The 23689-nt window shown below is 43.5% G+C and overlaps 1 protein-coding gene across 4 annotated transcripts in view; it reads left to right on the forward strand.

Moving 5' to 3' along the window:
• DPF1 (double PHD fingers 1) overlaps positions 1-23689 on the forward strand; it is a 548769-nt gene that overhangs the window by 395319 nt on the left and 129761 nt on the right. For 2 of the 4 annotated variants that reach the window (XM_078660408.1, XM_078660409.1), the window contains exon 8: positions 21869-21988. The exons of the other annotated variants lie outside the window; for them this stretch is intronic. In XM_078660408.1, coding sequence (XP_078516534.1) covers positions 21869-21988 — 120 coding nt within the window. The remainder of the gene's footprint in view (positions 1-21868; positions 21989-23689) is intronic. 4 annotated transcript variants of the gene reach the window in all.

Raw genomic sequence — 23689 nt, forward strand, 5'->3', positions numbered from 1 at the left:
TTGATGTCCCAAATCACAATTGCTCCTCCCTTATCGGCCTGCTTCACTACCACTGTTTTGTCATTTTTTATAGACAGTAAGGCATCTTTTTCGGCTTTTGACAAAACATTTCTTTTTTTCAATTGAGGATATTCCTGATAGCACAGTGCGCTCAAACGTCAGTACTTCCTTAGGGATTTTGGATCCTGTTGGACAGAAGGTGGATTTTCTCTTAAGGCCAGTTAGATGGAACACAATTGAGATCTTTAGTCAAAATAGCCTTTTCTGCTGTGTTAAGAGTCCTATCAGATAAGTTAAAAATAGGTGATTTATCTAGTTCTTGTAAAATTGCCGATGAGTCCTCATCTCCCATGGCTGGGAAAAGCGGATCCGTCCCCTTACGACAGCAGAAAAGGCTATTTTGACTAAAGGTCTCAATTTTGTTCCATCTAGACCGACAGACTTCGTCAAAATGAAGCTAGAGACACTAGAGTTTTGCCGCAAAATTCGGTTAAAAACATTTTTTCAAGAAGCACAAGAAGAACAACATGAGGAGGTAACTGGCCTTAAGAGAAAATCCACCTTCTGTCCAACAGGATCCAAAATCCCTAAGGAAGTACTGACGTTTGAGCGCACTGTGCTATCAGGAATATCCTCAATTGAAAAAAAGAAATGTTTTGTCAAATATAACTTACCAAAAGCCGAAAAAGACGCCTTACTGTCTATAAAAAATGACAAAACAGTGGTAGTGAAGCTGGCCGATAAGGGAGGAGCAATTGTGATTTGGGACATCAATAAATATAAAACAAAAGTCCACCGACAATTAAATGATAACACATGTTATAGACGCATCGGAAAGGACCCTACCATGGAAATAAAAAATCAGCTTTTTGATATGATCCAAAAAGGCTTTGAACAGGGCATTGTCGGGCCGAAAGAACTGGCATTTTTACAAAACAAAAACCCTAGAACCCCGGTGTTTTATGTGCTGCCCAAAATGCACAAAGATGAATTCAATCCGCCAGGCCGCCCCATAGTTTCTGGCTGCGAATCTCTCATGGAACCAGTGGCGAAGTACATTGATTTCTTTTTGAAACCGTTTATAGAAACTATTCCAGCTCATCTCAAAGACACTACGGCTTTTCTCAACAAAATAGCAACAACCCAGTTTGACGGTAACAGACAACTTCTAGTTACACTAGACGTTGTTTCACTCTATACCCAAATCCCACAAGAACAGGCTCTTGAGACATTGACAGTCTTCTTGGACACTAGGGAAAGACCAATGAGGGTCCCGACGGATTTCATCCTAGACTTGGCCAGTTTTGCTTTACAAAAAAACTTTTTCACTTTCGACTCGGAGTTCTTTTACCAAATAAAGGGGGTAGCGATGGGATGCCCCTTCGCTCCAGAGTTAGCAGTAATGTTCATGGGATTATTTGAAGATAAATTCATTTATAATAACAATCCCTACAGTAATTGCATACCCAGTTATATGCGATACATTGATGACGTGTTCCTCATCTGGACAGGAGGACATGAAGAACTGAATGATTTCGTTGGTTGGCTTGATTCAAGGACTAATGACATCAAGTTTACGTGTACGGCATCTAATAAATCTATCACATTTGTGGATGTCAAACTGGAGCCTCATGAAGGGGGTTTAAGTACCACCTTATTTCGCAAACCGACAGACAGGAATAAAGCCTTACACTTTACTAGCAACCACCCACGTAGTCTGAGACAGAACCTTCCGTTCGGACAATTTCTCAGAATTCGTCGAAATTGTTCAGGAAAAGAGGAGTATTTTGAACACGCTGGCCATCTAAAGGATCGGCTCATCCAGAGAGGATACCCTAAAAAACTGCTCAAAAACTCCCTCAAAAGAGCATGGTGGATACCACGAGAGACACTGCTGGAAAAGAAAACCAAACCAGATGTCAAAAGATTGGTGTGTGTCACCACCTTTTGCCCAGCAGCAAACCAACACAAAAAATTAATAATGTCTAATTGGCATTTACTGAAAGATCTTCACGAAGATTTTACAGCACCTCCATTAATTGCCTACAAAAAAGAAAAAAGCGTGGCTAACCATATTGTGAGGGCTGCCCTCCCAATTGCAAAAACTCCAAAATTGAGAAGCTTGTTTGGATTACCTCCAACCAAAGGACATCATAAGTGCGGAACTTGTTCGTGCTGTGATGAGACAATAGAAGATTCGGTGTTCACATTTAACAACATCTATTGGAAACACGAAACTTTTACTAACTGTAAGACCAAAAATGTGGTCTACGCCATTGTCTGCCCTTGTCCGATGGTATACATAGGGAAAACTACGCAGGAAGTGAGACACCGAATAACACAGCACAAATCTAGAATTCGGAGAGGAATTGAAAATGCCCCGTTGGTTAACCACTGGATGAGCAAAAAACATGAGCAAACCGACCTGAGATGGACAGTCCTTTCTAAAATAGAAAATGACCCACGTGGAGGGGACTTGGACGCAACGTTATGTCAGCGTGAAGCGCTGCTAATTATGAAATTTAATACTGCTTTGAGGGGACTCAATGAAATTTCTGAAATATATAAACCTAGCAGCTAGACCCATTTTTAAGAAGTGGAGGCTCCCCACAGTCAATGTCACATTGTGAGGAGGAAACAGCGTGAAGCACTGTTTTTTATGAAACATCCATACGGCTTTGAGGGGCCTCTTTGAAACTCATGAAATCACATTTCTAGCAGCAAGACCCGGTTTCAGTCAGAGGAAGCTCCATTGCGCCAGTTCCACATTTTTCTAAACCTAGCTGTTGAATCTTACTCTCTGAGCTGAACTATATTTCCCAGAACCACCACACGGTACTTTTCAATTAACCAGGAAGTAACTGCCGAGACACTCACCACATTGGAGCGAGTGAAGGTGAAACCTCCAGCCTTCCCGTCTGAAGTGCCTAGACTGCTGAAACCGGTATGCCGTTAACTGTTTCTACCGATGGAGACAGGGTAGGGAATTAATGCGTTTGTACAGCAATTGTTTGACACACAACCCTCGTTTCTTTCAAGCAGCGGAGGAATCAGACCCAGCCGCCCCATTTCCCTAGTAACAAGGACGGACAGACAATAGAATTTTCGGCGAAAGAGACGCCGCCACTTGAGCGGGTAAGCCCCACCACTGAGATGTCAGATGTATGGTTGACTGAAAGCGGGTGATTGAAATGACTAAATGAAGCGGATGTTTGTTCTTTCACCCTTTCTTAGCCCCCGCGCGCACTTCCATCGGAGATACAACCTTTATGGATTTGGATTTCTGATCAAGGAATCAAGGTAGGACGAGGACGCTAGTGTTCAGCATAGGGGTCCAGTCTCTTAGCACAGGTCACAATCCTAAAGTCGTGTCTTTTTATTGTTGCAGCGTCAATATTGGTCCTGAGGAGAACCCCGATACTTGGTGGGGTTTGAAACGCGTAGACCAACCTGGTCTCGGGTCATGCAAAACATCTTTTTCACAACGGTTGTTAGTGAATAGCAAGAGATTTGGAAACTCTATTAATTTGCATTCTGCAAATATCTTGACATTGGAAAACGAAAAGGACTACTTCCCTGAGTCTATAACTAAAGTTCCACTGATACCGAGACCAATTATTGTTTGTTTGTTTGAGTGAATGTTTTTTGGGTGAATGAACGGCCAAGAATGCCTGAAGTGTGTAAATGCTAATTTACATTGTGTTAATTGTGTTTGTATAAAAAAAATTGTATTCCCATGCACGAAAAATTGTGTTTAAAAAGTGTAGAAACCAAAAAAAGAAGCATTAAAAATTCATATGTTGCAATTCCTTAAGCAAGTTGTTTATGCTATATTCATAACAACTGTTTCTTTCAGCTTGTCAGCTTTTAATTGAAGTTCTCAGCACTGGCGTCTGTTTTGTTTAATCATTCTAGTTTGGCTCAGCCTTGCTGAGTTGTGAGTCAAGGCCCTTTGTGTTTTTTGTATTTAATAGTGGCATTGAAACGTCGTCGACACCAATACACCTTATGCACTATGATTGAGCTGTATTAGAGTGTGCAATTGTGTTTATAAGTTAATCTATGTCTGTGTAAACTGAGTACAAGTATACAGACCCATTTTGTCTTGCCTTTTGGTCAATCCTTTTCGTTGTTTTGTCTTGTGTTTTGTGGGTCACGGCTGTGCCCACTTGTTATTGACTGTCTCTTAAACGCTACTAATTGAAAACTATTATGAAAATAAATTCTTGTCCGGCTGGACAAAAGACATACTTTCTATCTAGTGTATGATTATCTCCCCTTGTTTATTCTTTTAGAATAGGGACCACTGTGCTCTATAACATGATACTACCCAAGGTCCCTACTGAATTACCTTTGGGTTCCCTTGTCCTTGTATAATAACAGAAGGCAAAAAGAGCACAGAAATACCAGAAAAATGAGTGGCACAGAGGCAAAATACAGAATACAGAAATACGGGGGCAGCTAAGAACAGAAGACAGAACGGGCAGAGAGGCACGGGGGCAGCGAGGGGAAAGGAAGGGAAAACCGGGCAGGGACACAGGGGCAGCGAGGGGTACAGAAGGAAAGACCGGGCAGAGAGAGCATGGGGACAGCAAGGGGAAGAGAGGGAAGAAAAAGGGGCACGGACCACGTACTGGCAGCGGGGGAAGACAGACAACAGCAGTCACAGACACAACAATGAAAATACAGGCAATGCAATAAAGCGGTGGATGAACAAACGTACCTCTGGCCACCAGGGATGAGCGCAGGTGGTAGCCTGCGGGTGGTGGAGGGCCTCAAACTTCCTCAGCAGCGCCAGCTGGGGCAGGGACACACAAGCGGTGCCTTGCAGAGGGGGGGGGCGACCTACCTGGTAGGGTCAAGGGTCGCTATACCTTTCCTGGTTTATAGTTACAGGATGTGCTACCCTGGAGGGCGGGACATCTTGTGACTCGAGAGCAGCCCTTTTTTGCGGTTGTCAGCAGACAACCTCCGCTTAGTTTAAATCAAAAATCCTCTTCAACCTTCCCTTAAAAGCTTCCAACTTCAGTCTACTACAAGGACAAAGGATCTCCAATTTTCCCCTTCTTATCTAAGGTTACCTTCAAGTGCAGACAAGAGAAGAGGCGAGAAGGAAAGACCCGGAGAAGGGAATGGATAAACATAGAGGGATCGTGGAAGGAGCTTGAGTGGTCAAATGGCTTTTTACAAATCTGATTATCTAACCAGATGCATTGTAGGTAGTAAGCCCTAAGGTATCTGATCACATGTGGAGTATAGGAAAACAATAAGTAATGGGGAATGGGTGCAGGAGAGGACAGAAGGGAACAGGGGAGACTCCAAGGTCGAAGAAAGAGGGTGTGGGCCGAGGGCCCATGAAAGGAATCAGTGCATGACAGGGTTGAATTTCATGTTAAAATGGTCTTGAGATACTACAGCTGGCCCAAAAGAACTTCTTAGAGACTGCCTCTTCAATTTCTGCACTGTCTACAGGTAAAGCTGTTGTGCAACCGCTCCCTAAGTGATGTAATTACATGAGCATCCATAAGAAAAAGTTACAGGAAAGGAGATCTGGAGCCAGATACTGATTTTCCTAGGTGCTTGTGCCTATGAGAGGACAGTGAGAGGCATCAGGATTAGAGGAAAAGTTCACTCAGGGTGCATGAGCTTGGTCCTAGCTCTTGCCTAATGTAGTATGGCTGTGATTGGGCTTTTAGTGGTCAAGAAATGCATCTTAGGTTGCCCAGCTAGATACTTCTTTGAGGTGTCTTTGATTTTAGTTTAGCAAGGACTAGAGCTCATGTGTGAAGAAAACAGATCACACAAGAGGACCTCGAGCAGCTCACCAAAGATGCAGGCCCGCGGTGCATAGGATGATGCAGTGAGGACAAAGATGTTGGCAGGAAGAGATGCTGGAAGCTGGAGCTTCTTGTAGCCCAAAGAGCCCTGACTATGGAGCTAACAAGCTTGGCAACGGCAAGTGGACATGGTGCACAGGGGTTCTATTCCAGCAGTCCCAATGAGGGATACAGGCCTCATACTTGCTGAGAGGACAGGTCAGGCCTCGAGGGTGTTGCAGAACCACCACCTATGTTACTGACTCTTTCGGAGTCCGTGGGACATCAGGAGCAGCAGACCGGTCAGCTTCGTTGTGTTGCCTGAAGATGCAGGGGAGTGACTCCTTCACTCTAGGGGAGATTACTTTGGGTATCTTTGATGCCCACAGGGCTGGAGAGGAACCTGGATGAAGTACAGGCACAGTTGATGAAGAAGTCTGGCAGAACATCGAGACCAGGGGCCTTGGTGCAGTCTCAGTTCCAGGCGAAGTCCAAAGTGCCCAGACGGTCGAAGTTGAAGTGGTTTTGAGTTTGAATCTTGTCCCATGCTGAATCTGAAGAGCCAGCCGTAGGTAAGGTCTTAAGTACCCTAGGGAATGGGTTGAGATGATTTAATAGTCCCTGCCAGATGAGGGGCTGGATAGAGGAGGGAGGATACTCCCATGTCCTTTGTTCAGTTTTGTGCCAGAGCGGGAGCCAAGGGCTCCTTAAACTGGGACCAACTAGAGTATGCAAGGAGGGCACCAAACGTGTCCTTCTAAGCAGTCTGGTGGCGCTGGCAAGCACCCCCAACTCAGCCCAATATATTAAGTCCTGTCTGGGAGGTGGTCACACTTCCCTGTGACAGGAAACCTATTGTTCTACCTTCATCTGCTCGAGCGTAGCTCAGCAGGAGGAGGGCAGAATCGTGTCTGGGGTCGTCAGCAGCACTAGCTTGCTGGCAGACCCTGGAAGGCTGTCACCTGGAACACTGAGGGCTTCCAGGAGGAGCCCCCTGGTGCATGGAATCATGCCTCCAACACCAGTAATGATGTTGGGGTATGATTCCAACATGTTTGAAACAAAACATGCCCAGGTTCGGCACAGCCAATATATACCTAGCCATTAGATACTGACGCATGGCCACTATATGTATTAAAATGGCTGACCTCACTCACAAAGCCTGGAGAATCGACTCAAGGGTTTGTAGTGGTTGTCCTGCTCATGCAGGGCACCCTCACACTTATAACCTGCCATCGGTATTTAAAGGCCTGCCATAGGGGTGACTTGTACGTTTTAAGTTCTGTGACGTCAGATATAAGGAAACGTATATCTGTCGTAAGTGGTGCTAGCACCAGTGTACACAGGCTGCAATGGCAGGCCTGTAGTCATAAATTACAGCTAGGAGGATATTTAGGTTTTCCAGAATTTCCAGGCGCACAGCCAGAGTACCCGCAAGGTAGTAGTAAGAGTTATTGAGTAGTTGGTATAGGCAATGAGGCGAACGGTAAATCCTCACAACCGCTCAGGGATGGACCAAGAACTGATCCATACGAAACATAAGAAAACAGCAATGCCCCTGCGCTATACAATATAGATATGTAATTTTTTAGTGTTAAGAGTATCAGTACTGTCAATAGAAAAGCATTGGAGCACCACCAATATCATTCAACATTTGAACATTTGACGAACAGGTTTGACAAAATAGAGGTTTCAATAGGTTCCGTTGTTGGTGTGATAGTTCTGTTTATTGTTCCTATATAAGGGCCAACACGTGTTTCATCGCAGGGAAACAGACTGCGAATCTTCAGGGCCTCATAGTTGAAGGGCGTAATCACATCGGTTTAGTGTGTGGTATGGAATCCTGTGTCCGGAGTTTCCAATAAATATGTCAACAATAAGCTCCGCGAGACCTGATGAGTCTCGATGGTTACATAGTTTGAGTGTTCTCTCATGGGTGGCACAATACATGCTTCAGCCAACGGGAGTCCCCTGGTCTACCTATGCCCTGGGTACCTAAGTCCCATATACTAGAACTTACATTGCTACACCACTAGTCAATTGGAAAGGTACCAAAGTACTTACCACTTTCAAATTTATGGAGGAAGCACAGTGACTGGGGTCCTGATTAGCAGGATCCCAGTCAGACTAGTCAGAAAACAGAATAACACCAGCAAAAAGTGGGGGTAACCATTAAAGCAGATCCTACTTTCCTACCATAATGTTGTGCTTTTTCATAGGAGAAAACTTTCTCACTAAAAAATAAATATTAATTGAGCTCATTGATATGCCATGGCCGCGTTTCATGTGCAGCAGTGACAGAATACACCGTGAGAAGTGAATTCCCTCCCCCCCCCCCTTACCCCTTGCGAAGCTGGAACTTTTAATAACCATGCCAGATATCTTTGGCTGTAGCAGAATCCTTTAAAATAAGGCAATTTCTTTCCATTCTCCGCAAAATAGGTCCCTTTCGTATTCAGAGCACCAGTTTCTGGATTACTCTATAGCTCTATATGTCCTGCAGTACTATTGTATGTAGGATATCAAATGTTTCAAAATTCCAGCTGTCCTCTGAGTAGGTGACCAGCTTGGTGAAACTAGAAAGGCTTGCCTTTTGAATATGTGATCAGCTACGCGAACTGCCAAATCCCAAACCTTGAAAAGCAGGAAAGAAATATGTTTTTTTGCTGATTAAAACCATGCATTGACCCATAGACTGTGTATCAGAGTGTGCATTGTCAGTGGCTTTGGTTCCTAGTTATTTGCTTTGCTTCTTCAGTAGGTATGAACATCTCTGAAATGTAATGCTTATTAATAACATTCAAGAAAGGGTCACTTACATTCCCTTTGATAGGAAATATTTGATTCCTTTATCCACAGGAGAACTCCTTATGCAAGGAAAGATGGGCAGTAAAAGCCAAGCTCTCTGTTATTTCCACAAAACCTGCAGCTTGCATACATTTCCTAAGGTCCAGTTGGCAGCTGGTATGATGGGTCTTCTAGTGTTCTGAAGACTTCAATCAGGGCAGACTACATCAGTCAGTGACCGAAGGCAACAAAGTCCAGCAAAGGCTCTTGGCTCCCTCCAGTCAAGAATTCATAGTATCTGCTTGACCGCACAGGGTTAGTGATTATCAGTGCGACCAGTACAAATAGTACTCTTCTCTTCCTATCAGCAACAATTTAAACCACCAGGCCTTGACTAATTGAAATACCATACTGTTTGCCAACATACCTAGACATGCAGCACATGCATAGCGTTGCAGCTAAACATGTAACCATGTGTTAGAATCGGGGATCTCTGGTCGGCACAGGTACGCACTTGTGACAAGCAGGGACCCTCTCCTCTAGTCAGTACAAGGGGATCACCCTCCAAAATAACCCCTGCTCACCCTCTAGGTAGTGTGGCGCGAGCAGACAAAGCTTATCTCAGAGACGTGATAGGTTAAGCATTTGTGAACACATACAGTAACTCAGGGACAACACCACAAATGGACACCACACTGGGAACATATCAAAAATAGGTATCTTTTATGTAAGGCTTAGCACAAGACCAACATAACGATAAAAATGACCACAATGCTATTGGCAATAAAGAGTTCTTAGTAAATGCGTAGTTTTTAAGTTCTGTGCGACTCGGTCTCTAGGTTCGGCTCTTACGGCAATGAAAAATGAACAAAAGAGTCTAATGTGGGCAGCAGACACTTCCGTCCGATGCGTATTAGGAGTTCAGGCATACTAAACTTGAATTTCAACCATGTTCCCTGAGTCTGTTAGGATCATAGAATGTAACAATTCTAACAGCCCATTCTGGCCTATGCGAACAGGTAGCCTTGCAATAGTGAAAAACGAAAATGGCTGTAATTCACTATTAGGACATGCCACACACATCAGGGCTTGTCCTACCTTATACTTACAATGCACCCTGCCCTTGGGCCTATCGTAGGGGTGACTCACATGAAGTAAAGGGAAGGTTTAGGGACTGGCAAGTGGTTGCACTTGCCCAGTCAGCATGACAGTACCAGACACATTTTACAAGGCTGCTTCTGTGGGTGGCACAACCAGTGCTGCAAGCCCACTAGCAGCATTTGGATTTACAAGCCCTGGGCACTCCTGGTGCACTTTACTGGGGTCTGATAGTAAACCAAATAAGCCAATCATGAAATCCAATCAACATATACGTTTTATACAGGGAGCACTTGCACTGTGGCACTGATTGGCAGTGGCACAGTGCTCTGAGCAGCTAACACCAGCAAAACACATGAGGCACAGTAACAGAAAAGTGGAAGGGAGACCCACGCCAAGGTGCCAGGTCTAACACCATGCATGCAATTTTTGGCCTCATTGTCAGTCTTGGCAATGTTCCCTTGACACAATTTTCTTGACCATCCATTAGGGCAATGGCCTTCCCATACTTTGTCACTTAAATAATTTTCTACTGCGAGAACAGATGTTAGTACGACAGGTGAGTACCTTCTACAGTTGGAATGGAAGCTAAGATCCGTTCCTCAAAACTGTCATCTGATTATCCATACAAATCTATAGTTCCCAATTTCTTATTGAAAGTACCACGGTGGCATGACGCATGTCTGAGGCCTAGTTTTTTCCAGCAGTATTCTAGGGTTTAATGCAAAAGTCACAATGGTTGTTTTGGGGAGGGGCAATGTAGGCATGCTGGACTCTGAGGCAGTATTTTTTATTTTGTTTTTTTGCTGTCCTCTCAGAGTTTTACAGAGAGATGAATTGGGTGCCTGACATGCAGCCGAGGCATACAGGTAAACAACTCTGTTATGGTGCTTTGATTTGATTTTATTCACTTTGGGTACTGGTGGAGATTGAGGGGAGCAAGAGAAGGACAGGCAGGAACAGATGGAGCAGACCAAAAAAAGTGAATATAAAAAGAGAGGAAAGTGGAAATCCAAAAAGAGAGAAGGACTGTTTGTGAAGAAGTCAAAAACAGGGATACCAGCCTTCAAACTTCAAAAATGGGCTAGGCTTGCATAATATGACAGGTGGTACGCCCTGGGGATAACTAGTTGGCAGGTGTATGAGTTGAGCTGTTAGTGGTGTGAGAAGAGAAAAGATAGAAGGCTGAGAAAAAGAGAATGGTAACTTTTAAAAAAGGGCAGTAGAGACTAACAGAATTGTGGGCTAGAGAAAGAGAAGTGCAAATAAGGAGGTGATGGCATTGGATACAGCGAGGGAAGTCACACTATGGGAGATACTGACGAGAAGTTAGCACCTGTGCAGAGGGAGAGGAAACCGGAGGAAAAACAACAGAGTAAAGAAACCAAACAAATGGTAAGCAATGGGCTGGCATAAAGCCCACTCTATCTCCACAATAGGTGTTTTGGACAAAGTAAAGCAAACTTTCCAAAAAATAGAATAAAGGAGGCTTGTGTGAGTGCATTTAATTTAATAGACTTATGACAAATATGCAGTGCATATTGATGTATGGTAAGCAGAAAATCTATATATTCATCCCACATTTTGGAATGGTTCTTCTGTTTTTGATTTCGCTGTTTTCTGATAACATACGTAAATATCTGCTTCGTCTATATGTGAAAGCATGACAGTCACATGCATGTGACTGTTTTCTTCAGACTGCAAGTTGAGTCCAGCTTTCATTTTCATTTCTCGGGCCACGGCCAAGGTCAAGCAGTGCTGCTTTCCAGCTTATCAAGGGGACCATGCCTCGGCTAAGGTCAAGCAGTGTTGCTTTGCAGCTATCAAGGGGACCATGCAATGGACTTCTCACGCAATACACAACCGCCGGGAGCTATGCTCTGTTGTAAAGCCATTGCAGAGACCTGTTGACTTTGCAAATGCTTGTTTCTTTCAGCACTCAGTGAGTGAGCATGCGCATGTTCTTCTCTTATGTTTCTCTGGTGCTTTTTTCCCACAGATAACACTTGCTCTGTGCTGCTTCCTCCTCTCTCCACCCCAGGTTGTCAATGTTTTCTCCACATCAGCTCTTTTTTTATTCCTGTCAAACTTCTATGTTGCTCCCCACACCACACACTTGATATTGCTCACCCCAAATTGATTTCTCCTCACCCCTTCCCTCATTGCCCCCACTGCTCTTCCAATGCAATTATTTCTCGGTTTTTGGGGTCGCAGCAGCAGCCATTTGCTGCAGCTTTTCCGTTTTCAAAATATATTTTTTGTGCACACATACATTTTTTAAAAAATCTTTCCACGTGGCATCCTCCATCTTGGAACAGTAAGTCATCATGCTTTTTTCTTTTTCTTTTCGTCTTTCTTTCCTTTTTTTGATGATTCTGCAGGGCAACCACAAAAAGTATTGGCAAGGCCATTGGGTTCGAAAAAGTAAAGTCATCTTGGGCTAGTATGTTGTGGCCAAGAAAGTCCTTTCCCCTTACTCTCGATGTTTTTGTCCTGATATCGCAAGGTTAGGCCCTCCCTGGCCGTTGCTGGCTCCAGTTTCTCCATTAATGTTTGTACGTTTTGTAGATCGCCTGGCCAATATGCAGCTTGGCTTAGAAATGGCGTCCAAGCGTTCCACTTCGTGAGTCCACAAGAGTGGCTCTGACCCCCAAGGACATCATGGTTTTGCTCAGTGAGAGTGGCAGCGTTGAACTCTGGGACATCGAACCAACTTGTTATAGGACACTCCACAGCTAAAGACTGTCAAGAGTGGCAATATTAAAATCCGGGTCTGGGGCACCAAACCAACTCGTTATAGAACATTGCACAGATAGAGAGTGTCAAGAGAGGGAAACCAACACGTGGTCTGAAATATTCTCCTTCTGTCAAGCATCAAAAGGGTGTTAGCCCATTAACTACGAGCTGATGTCTTCTTTTCTCATTCCTGAGCTTCTCAGACTGAATTCAAGGAATAAATGCTCTGGTAAGCAAATATTTCCAGAAAATTGCCCACCTGGTTAGTGGCTAAATGACACATTGTATCCACCCCAAACGAGGAACTTTTCAGTCAATCACATGAGGTCATCAGTAGTTGCTGCCTTATTCATAGGGGCAGTGGACGAATCACTTTCCCCTTCAGCCTTTATTCATACTTTTGAGTTGTGAGTCCATTTTCAAATACACATGTCTACCATGGCTTGTTGGGTGCAGATAGTAGGTTATGGCCAATAATTTATATGCCAATAGAACTTCAATTGGGCTTGCAATCGGATCAGAGAAAACCCCTCAGTTACATGTGGATTCCAGCTTTGCAGACATACTTTGAATTCTAGATTATTGGTGTATCCAACGAAAATCTCTTGTTCTCCATACCCTTTCTCCTGCCACCAACAAACTCTTCTATGTCTACAGTGTCAATAAGCCGCTGGTATTCCATTCAACTGCAAGTTCAGGTTAGTCATTAAGACGTAATTCTGACAGAAGCACTTCTTTCCATGCTACTCAGTGCGTAATTTGAGCCGGTGGTTCCTTGTCACCTTTTGTGTGCTTCATGCACTGCCCTAAGTGGCATGGGTATGCCTAGACGTGGGTCCCAAGCTCACTGTGTCACTGGAACCTAGCTGTACCCAGCTGATGAGCCCATAGCTAGGGCGAAACCAGTCCTGGGTTGCTTGCGTTCCTTTTTAGGGAGGACCTGGCTGGGCAGTTTGGGCTGGACTGTTATCATGTGGAACAGGGTCAAGACTGACTTCAATATGGCTGGTTCCAAACTGAGGTCGCATGGTGAGCAAAAGAACGATATGTTAAAGTGCTACCCGAAACTATTGCTGTGATTAGACTTAGTACAAACATCCTCTCATCACCTTTTGTGTGCTTCAATATTTTGGTACCACATTCTTTTGGTCTTAAAAGCCTATTGAACCTGCATTCTTGTGACATGAAAGGGCTTCTAGATTCCACTGGGAGCACACAAAATCATATGATCCTGGAAAAAAGGTCTCAAACGTCTCTCTTTTTCAGTGGGTAGTGTGCTGTACACAAGAATGATACTCTGTGTGGTGGCTTCATTCTCAGACGGTATGATTATTGTAAGAAATTGGATTGGTGGTTGACTGGAGAGTGAGTCCTGGTCAAGCAGCCACCACAATCCTTGTCAGGGTAAGGCACAAGCAAACCCCAAATTAACCTGTGCTCAACCCCGGGTAGCTTGGCACAGAGTAGTCAGGCTTAATTTAGAGGTAATGTGTAACGTTTTTCTGGAACAGTAGCACAGTGAAAACTCATGACAAAAGAAGCCCACAACATTATTAGAAAAATAGAGTGATTTTTTATAAACAAAATGGCCAAAACAACAAAAATCCAATTAGTAGAACTGGAGCTATTGAATTTGAAAGGTTTTAGGGAAAGTAGCGGCAAAAAGCACAAAGGGCCTACCATGGATATCTGGTCGTGCCAGACCAGGACACAGTCACAAATTCAGGCAAACCACGATAGAGCGCAGGACAACCACAACAGTCCTTCTTCTTGGCAAAGTATCTACAGGTCCAGAAGTGTACTGAAGTGGTGGTGTCTTTATAATCCGACTTCACCATAAGTTAGGATTTTAAATTGGGATTCCAGACACACCAAACTTGGAAGGGTTATCTATTCCTGTTTGGGAGTTACATTTATAAAATGTAATATGGCAACTCCAATGTTATCCTATGGGAATGATAGGCCTTGCAGTAGTTAAATTGAATTTAAGAGTTTTTCACTTCCAGGACATGACCCTCCGTCGCTTTTCTGCCCGGTCGACATGTCGACTGGGCGGAATAGACACCGCCAGCCATATCAGAATGTGTCTAACCAGATGCCTTTCGTGGCGGCATTGCCGCCACGGAAAGGCATGCGGAGTCTGCTTTGGGAGCCCGTATCGGGCCCCCAGGGACTCCGGGGGTTGGGGGGTGCACATGGGGGGTACCTATGGTACCCCCCTGCAGTTCCATGCACAACATGGCAGGCACCGCGCGGTGCCTGCCATGTTGTGCATGCAAGTGCACAACATGCCTCCCTGGCATTGTGGCGGGCGGTGCTGAGTGCACCGCCCGCCACAATGTTAGGGATGCAGGATGCGCCCACCACTGTGGTGGGCGCATCCTAATGGCACATACGGGACCCCCGCCCTTATAGCGGGCGGTCCCTTGTTATGACAGGTCCGCCCGCCATCCTAATGTGCCCCTTAGTGTTTGTTATTTCCCCTTCAAAAATTACTCATGTGCTTGGGAATAGTTGCCAGCATATGGAAGAAGGGATCTGTAGCCGTAAGAATATGAATAAGTTAGCCACCAAAGCAACATCATATTCCTGATCTATTAGTTGAATTGCTTGCCTTTCATATTCTCATGCCTACATATGTATTTTATTTTGCTAGATGTAGAAAAAACAAACCGAGAAAAGGGAGGTCGGATGGGAATGTGAAGGGTTAAGAAGACCTAACTAGTGGTATGGTGATTGGTGGTGTACGTACAGGGAGGTTTAGTAGACTAACAGTACTTACATTACCTACGTGAGTAACATTCTTGTTTACACTGTCTCTTTATATATATTATGATAGCTGTTCCACTGGCAAACAAGCATTAATCTCAAAGACAGGAAAAACGCAAAACATATCAAAAGGGTCATTCCGCCAATGCCAAGTTCTTATTGCCACCAATTAAATCAGAAGAAACAAAAAAAAATCATAGATAATGTTGAATCTGTGTTCTGACATTTCCTGCAAGTCAGAGCATTTGGTATTTATGCATGTCTTCCTTCATTCTATCTGAGGCATCCTGAGTGAGGTGAGCTGTTTTCATTTTGTAAACAGTCTTGTGACGTGGTTGATACAGAGGTGACCATCTCATCTTCACCAGGTACTGCCTTACACAGCAAGGACCTTTGCTTCATTTCAGATTATGAAATCAGGAGCACAAATGTGTGGTGATACGAGGAAGTGGCTGTTGATTGGTCCTGTTGGCTATTGATGTGGTGGATGCACTATTGATATGGTGGCAGGGGTCAGTGTTAAAGTTGTATACGATAGTTATGACATAAGGGGCTACTGATCTACTTGGATGTGCTATTGCTTTGATTAGTGATGCTAGTGTTATGGTGGAATGGCTCATAATTCAGTGGTAGCATGGTGTTATTTTAGAGAACTAGCAGTGTGGTATGTGCAATGCCTTTTACTTTTATAGAAGGGTCTAGCAACATTATAGAGAAGTGGGGAGGTAAAAGAATAGAAATGGAGAAGGAAATCAGCAAAGAGATGGTGCAAGAAGCCTAGTTGTTCTCCATTGGAAACACACACAGTGCTAATTATTATGGGTAGGAACATCTAAAAACAATTGATGAGTCGAGGGACACCAGTGAGAAATGAGGCTGACCTCAAGGCATGACCTCACCATGCGTATCTTTCTTCATATGATGAAACCCAGGTAAGATGGTGGGGAATTTTGGTAAAAGAAAATAGCCACCCTACTGGAAGGATGAGATGAAGGACCAGTGCAGGTGACAAAGGTAGGCAAGAGCGTGAAAGTGTAGCACCAGCCAATATTTTGGGGGAGTTGCCAAATAAAAAAAAAGAAGTAGAAATACAAGTAAAAATATACATTGGAAGAGTGTGAGATTAGAAGACTGTCAAAGTAAAAAATAAACAAAGGAATAATTAGAAAACTAACACAAAGTGGCAGGCAGCTGGGTCATACAAGGACAATTTAAGACCATACGGAGTAAAACAAATGGAGGGACAGAGCGAAAGAGCGTAAGAAATTGGAAGCGGAAATTAAATGAGTGTGAAAAACATTGTGTGTTGGGATCAGAAAGAGGATGAGACAATAAACATAGATTGTAAAGATGAGACCGACATGTACTGAGTGTTAAACAGTCTGTGCATGACAGTGCCATATATAAGTAATGCACAGCGAAGAGATCAACCAGCCAAGGGTGGTCAGTGTTTGCTGGCATACTGAGAATGACGAGGACTAGAAATCAGAGATGGAATAAGGTTTCATCAGAGGGAGCAGTGCCATACACGAGACCTATGCAGGTCAGATTACAGATCCTTGAGTCAAACACCTGTGTCCCAAAAGTTATTTCAAAGGGGCCTTCCACCATAGTGAAATAAAGGGAAGAAAGAGTAAACATGCAAAAAAGCAACTTACCCCAAGGTTAAGGCTCAAACTTGAACCAAGAAGCCGGAGCTGAAACTGAGTCAGAATGGCTTGAAGCTCAGTCTGAGAAGCACACTGAAAAACTTAATTTAGGCAACTTGGGGTTCAATTCTGGGTCAAAGGAAGGAGACACTCATTTCAAGACTGCAAGCCTATGATTTTTGAAGATATAAGAAGTTCATTCCAAGCTGCATAGAGTTACATTTAGGGATGATTGAGGAAACTGGGCGCTTAAAGGGAACTGGGCACTACCAAGAAATCTCCAGTGGGGTTTGAGACCTCATCTCTAGTCGGAGAGATCCTGTACCTTTATGGCATGTCCTTATGATATTGTAAATAGATATCGCATTACAGAAATAACCCATTCGCTACATCAGTCAAACTACTTCCTGGCATTGGTAGCAAAAGTAAGTTCATGTGGAATTAATAATAGTAAAAATGTGCATATCACAACAATGTTGTGCTAGGCGATGTAGTGGATGCAATATTTGTGTACGTCGATATTAACGTCAGTGATATAGTGATATATAAACACATAGACACAGGAGCACTGGTGCTGAGAAATGGGTGGGCATCATCTGTCATGGAAAAGATGTGTTTCTGACTGAGATACATCATATGCACAGTCCATATGTAGAAAAAAAACAACTAGTCTGTTGAGGCACTTTTGTCAGCTGAGTTGGCCATTTGTTTGACTTTGTCTTGCTCAGGACAGAAGGTATGCCTTTATGATACTCTGCTAACCTCTATCTGTAAATGGGGCACTCAAGTTGTTCATGCTAATCCTTTTCAATGCCATCCTGTCTGATTTACATTAAAGTGTGCCCCCGTGGGCTACTTGAACTAGAGTGTACTCACAGTTTTTAATTGGATCAAGGTAGGTGTTGCCGTCCCCATTCAAACCATCGTCTCTTCCCCACGTGTCTTCTCATTGTGAATTTTTTTTTAAATGTATCTACAGGACGTCAAGTACCATAATGCATTGGGTTGTGAGTGGATGAAAGCTACTTTGCCCTCTCAGAAATTATTCTCTGTGTTTTGTTAATTCATTACTCATGTTGATCTGAAGCCTGCCATGTTGTTTGTTATTTACATTAATATTTTTGATCGGATGAGTTGTAGGGCCCACATTGTCCATGTAAAAAGCCTGACAGGGTACTGCAGAAGTGATTTAAGGTGTCTTTGTTGATTAATCTGAAACCAGACTGGCCTCTTAAACCCCTCGCACATTTCCACAGTCCACCATAACCTTTCTGTAGAGGGATTCTCCTGCACTGTCACATAGCAGGCTCAGTCCACCACTTTACTCTTTAGTATCTCACTAGGCATTATGGTTTATCTCCCGCAAAGCTCTGCTAAATCTCCACAGTCCACATCACTAATTCTCAAAATAGGCCATTCTCCTCAACCGCATCTCCACAAGTATTGCAGTTACTCCCCTTCACACAGCTCTGCAAATCCCACCGCACTGCTTCATCATATCACCAGGCATTATAAATCTGCATCTCAACATTCCTTTGCCAGTGCCCCCCATTCTACTTCAGCATCTTTCCAAATGGTCCAACCTGCAATCCGACACAGCTCTTCCTGTTCACCATAGTACGCTTTACTACCTCCCTGGGCATTGCGGCCTTCCTCCTCCTCGCAGCTGTGGAAATACACTACAGTCCTCTTCAGCAACTTCCCGAGCATTACAGCTGACCAACTCAGCTCTGTTTTTGCACCACACCTCTCCATCATCTCCACAAGCATTGAAACTTATCTTCTCCGCACATCTCAGCCTGTGCATCCCAACATCTCCCCAAGCTGCCATTTCCTGCTCATCCTCCCCACAAGGCTAGGGCACCATAGCCCACCACTGCATCTCATGGGTACTCTAATCCCGTTCCCCTATTACATCGCTACCAATGCACAAGAGTTCACTCTAGTATCACCACTCAAGAATAACAAATCAGTTCTCCCACAGCGCTTTTCCACCACAGAGTATACTTGCATTTTCCGTGTTGTCTAGATGTACCCTCAACCCAGATAGACACCTTTCACCTGACCCTATTTTGATGGTTTTGCCTTCCTAAAATGCCTTTCATACACTTTAGTGTATACACTCTGAGAACCTTTCTCACTGTCCCAAAAATATATAATCTCCATTGATTTCAACAGGATCTCCTTCCAAAACCATTCAATTTCACCCTGTCATCAGAGACTCAAAAGGTTGAGAGGTATGCCAAGACCAACTAAGAGCTAGATGTAGGTAAATCTGATTTATCGACTCTAGAATACCGAATTTTACCAATTCGGTATTCTAGATTCGGTAAATCAGATGTAGGAAAAGATTCGGTAATTTTTACCGAATCTGTATGATTCGGTAATTACCGAATCGGTATTTACCGGTTCGGTAATTGCCATTGATTTCTATGGGCCTTGAGGCCCATAGGAATCAATGTCAATTACCGAATCAGTAAATACCGATTCAGTAACATTGCCGATTTTGCAAGGGGGACAGAGTGTCACTTTGACACCCTGTTGCACCCCTGATTCTGGCTTGTGTGCCATGTGGCACACATACATGCCCTAAGGGGTGTGCCACATGGCCACATGGCACAGGTGTACATGCACAGATGTGCATGTACACAGGAATTCGTTATTTACCATGACATAGTATTTCATGGTAAATAACGAATTCTTAAGGGCCCGTGGCACTGTTTTCACTGCCACCTACATCACAAATTTGCGATTTGGTAAATTTACCGATTCGGTAATTTACAGAATCGGTAAATTTACCGAATCTGTAAATATACCGAAATTTAAGGCCCCCTACATCTGTAACTCCAAATACCGGTCGGTAACGGCCGAAATCGGCCGTTACCGACCGGTATTTGCCCTCCTACATCTGGCCCTGGGTGTCTATATGGTAATGTGGATGGGTAGCCAGGCTCGAAGAGAAGACAGCTTCAGCTTTCCCTTATGTGACAGTGGTGACCTGCAAAAACTCCATCTTACTCTTAATTTCGCCAAGGGGAACTGAGCATCAGTGGGACTCTCATAGCCCTCATAATGAAGGTTACAACTTTGAGACTTACATAGTTCAAAGTGCAATCTTTCAAGGGGCATGTCTGGTTCACCCAACGCTGAAATTTATAACTGTCTTCCATACTACTCTGGAAGATACATTATACACCTTGGCAGGCCATGGACCTAAGTTTGGGATGAGGAAAAACCTGTACCTAAAGCATGTTGTGGCTGCATGGCCTATCACACAGGTCTTGGGCAGTTATGTTATTTAAAGAAACAGCCTTTAATCCTCTAAACATGTGCTCCCTCACACTACTGAGCCCATAACATCCTAACAGCACATGTCAAACCATTTAAGCTTTTCGATCCATTTAAATTCAACTCTCAGCGCTTTGAACCTGAATGTGGGCTGCTTAGGAGCTGTCCAGATAACCCACAACAGAAAATACCATATACATGCACACTTCACTATATAGACCAAATACATTTGTCCTCCCTCCACACCTTATAGCATTCACCCAGTAATAGGTCATCATTTCATGAAGCAGGAATATTTATCTTCTTTAAAGTATTTGCTGCTTTCAAAGACTGAAATGCTAGATACACATCCAGAGTCCACAGTCACATCCTTTCCACATCTGCTGCTACCCTAATTAGATACCACATAAGCTGCAATCACATAGGCTAAAAACCCCACTGTCCTTCAGAAGAGTGCACTCTGCCCCCTACATACACAGGGTCTACTTCTTTCAGAGGAGCTTGTCATCTCTGTAGGTGTGATCTCTTGGCTGACAGTGACATTAGCACCTGCATTTATTCGCTGACCTAAATCCTGATGATTCCTATAAGTCGGGTAAGGCATTTCCGGCATGGGAAGATTTCCCCAGTATCTCTTCTCACCTACACCAACTTAGGGCTTCACAATGCTACCCTCTACAACATCATACCATTTCAAAATAGGCATCTTTCTTTGGGTGGGCCAACCGGTTGTATCTCAAAATGAGAATGAGAGGTAGCATAATTGAAAGGGTACATTTAATGGTCTTTTCTGCCCTATCAGAGGAAATGTGGTACAGCTGAAGCTACCACCTGAGCAGCATTTGGAAGAGCTTGTGTTTTTTCTCAAGGCCACCTCTTTCCATTGCCACAGCGTTCTGAGGGATTTAACAATTCGGATCTAAATTTTAGCACCAGTTGACATTTTGTGAACTTCATTCTAACACACATTTTCCGTGCAAATAACTATCTGTCTCATCCTGTCTATCCTGTTCTTACCCTCTATCCAGTAACCTTTATTTGGCCCCTGCACTAGGTTTGCTCTTAACACGTTGGTAGCATTTGTGTACCTTTCCAAGAACTTTTTGAAATCTCCTTGCCATTTGCCATATTTAAGATGGATCAATGTATGCAAGTGCATTGACAATTAGAGCATTCCAGTTGTGAGTGCACAAACACAAAGTGACTACACTAGGCATTTATGTCACTGCCATCACACAGACACTGCAGGGGTTTGTACCTTCTGGACTTTCGCGCAAACAAATTAAAACTTTTGAGCCACGTATTAAAGTCAACACTAGGTTGATTTGGGGAAGTCATATGACCTCGGTCTCCCACAGGTTGCGTGCCTGGAAGGAAATTTCAAGCTTCTCTGTCCATTTTCCTTAGTACTAACATGACATTTTCTACACCCACAAACCACCCGAGGACAGTCGTTGCCAACTAGTGTCTTTGAAGGGGGTGTGGGTGAAGCCTATTAAGCACCTAATGCGCGACAACTAATGACAAATTTCTAAAAATGAAAAGTAAGCAATTTGAGAGAAGTATTTAAGGGCACAAGAACTTTCATCTTCATCCAGTATCGCACCTCATTTATATCACCATGCAACATTCATTTCTGCTGGGTGGGTGTTAACATTATTTAAAAGAAAGTAACCAAAACACTACCTCCAAAATCAAGTGTGCAATTTTATTGCTGTTTTACAGCTAAGAAAGCTCCAGACGGCACAGTCATTCCCAATGGGTATTGCGATTTCTGTCTAGGCGGCTCAAAGAAGACTGGCTGTCCAGAGGACCTCATCTCCTGCGCCGACTGTGGACGCTCTGGTAATGCTACACTCACTCGCCCTCCACTTGGAGGGTCTGAAGCACCACTAATAGGGAGCTCACCAGAGCTGTTGGGTTGGGAGGAGGTGAGCTAATGTAGTGGGTGCATCTGAGGTGTTCAAGGTGGAGAACAATATGGTGGGTGTGTGGGAGGGATGAGGGACATGCATGTTAAGCCTCTGGAAGGGGCTGTGATGATTTGTGATGTGCTCTAGATCCCAATGCATTCTGGTACTTGCATTCCTGTTTTTATGAAGCCAATCTTTACCCAATAGTGTATTTTTCAGGTGAAATGAGTACACAGGAAATCAGAAAACTTTTCCCTATCCCCCATACTGGTTTAGTTTGCCAGAGGGCTCTAGCCTACAGTCTTGGGCCCTTGGAGGGTATTCTCCTTTTAGAACTAGAGCAGTGCATCCAGAATTATGAGGATGGGCGTTCTTGAGTGGCAACTCTGGGTGTCTGGCACTTTCGCAGGATTATAAGTGTGTACGGAGAATCACCCTTTTTTTCAGTATAACTATCTTTCTAGTAATTGTATGTTTCTTTTCTAATTTGTTTTGTATCTAATTGATTTTTTGTAAGATGTATTGATGTTAGCTTTGAAGGTGTTTTGTTTTTGCAAAAAAAAATCACATTGAAGAATATGATGGTTGTTCCAGCCGTGGGGGGTGTTTTGGTGTCCTTTAAGCCCAAGTGTTATTAGTACCTGCCCAATTAATTGCAACCTTGTTCGCTGGATTTGCACTTGTCTGATGTGGTGTGCAACACATTGATTTGTGGCTTAATATGGTAAGAAATTGAAAGGGCAACATATATCAACTTGTCAGAAATGTACAGATGGTCCTTCGGATAGAAACGCTGAGCCCACTTGAAATTTAAATTGACATGCATTTAACTGGATAATAGTTGGATGAACCACAGAAGGGATCAGGCAATTTTCTGTATAAACCATGTGCCTGGTGGTTAGTCTGATAGGGTAATGGCTCTCCTAGGCAGTACACAGGTGTTATTTGGCTGTAACATAGTATGGGTGCAAAGGGGTAGGGAGAACCACCCCTCTTCCTAAAATGTGGAAACCACTAACAGAAAAACACAACAGTTCCCTGCACACGCCCAAAGTTTACAAAACACGTTAGTGACAATATAAGAATGTTCTTGATCCATTGCTTGTTTCGTATCTTAATTTATTGTTCCTCTTGTGAGCAATTCCAATCAAATCAAATCCTTAGCCAACACGTGTTTCGTTGCAACCCAATTCAGTAAACAGCAACTTCTTCAGGACTTAGAAACATATGGGTAACATTTAGAATAGAATATGTATGATACAACTGGCAAACTCCCACTGTGACATGGGATCCAAAAGAGTTTGGTTCATGTTACCTACTTGAACCTGTGGAAACCCATGCTGCTGAATAGAATAGAAACCACTGTAGCGGTCCATGATTGACTAGTTTGATAGTAATCCAGCAGTATAGGAACAAATCTTAAATAAAAGCATTGGTAATCATGTGGTATATCACTTGTGTAACTTAGTTTGAAAGAAAACATATGTGCTCGAGCCTATTAAGTGACTTTTGTGGTTTGACAATGGTGACTGTTCTACAATTGATACAGGTGAAGGACATCCCCTTAATGTTGCCTATCATTTACAAAGTTTAATATAAAGAGGTAAGGTACCTGTGCTCCTATAGGTGGGAG

This window comes from Lissotriton helveticus, chromosome 9 (genome assembly GCF_964261635.1).
Source record: "Lissotriton helveticus chromosome 9, aLisHel1.1, whole genome shotgun sequence".
Lineage (NCBI taxonomy): Eukaryota > Metazoa > Chordata > Amphibia > Caudata > Salamandridae > Lissotriton > Lissotriton helveticus.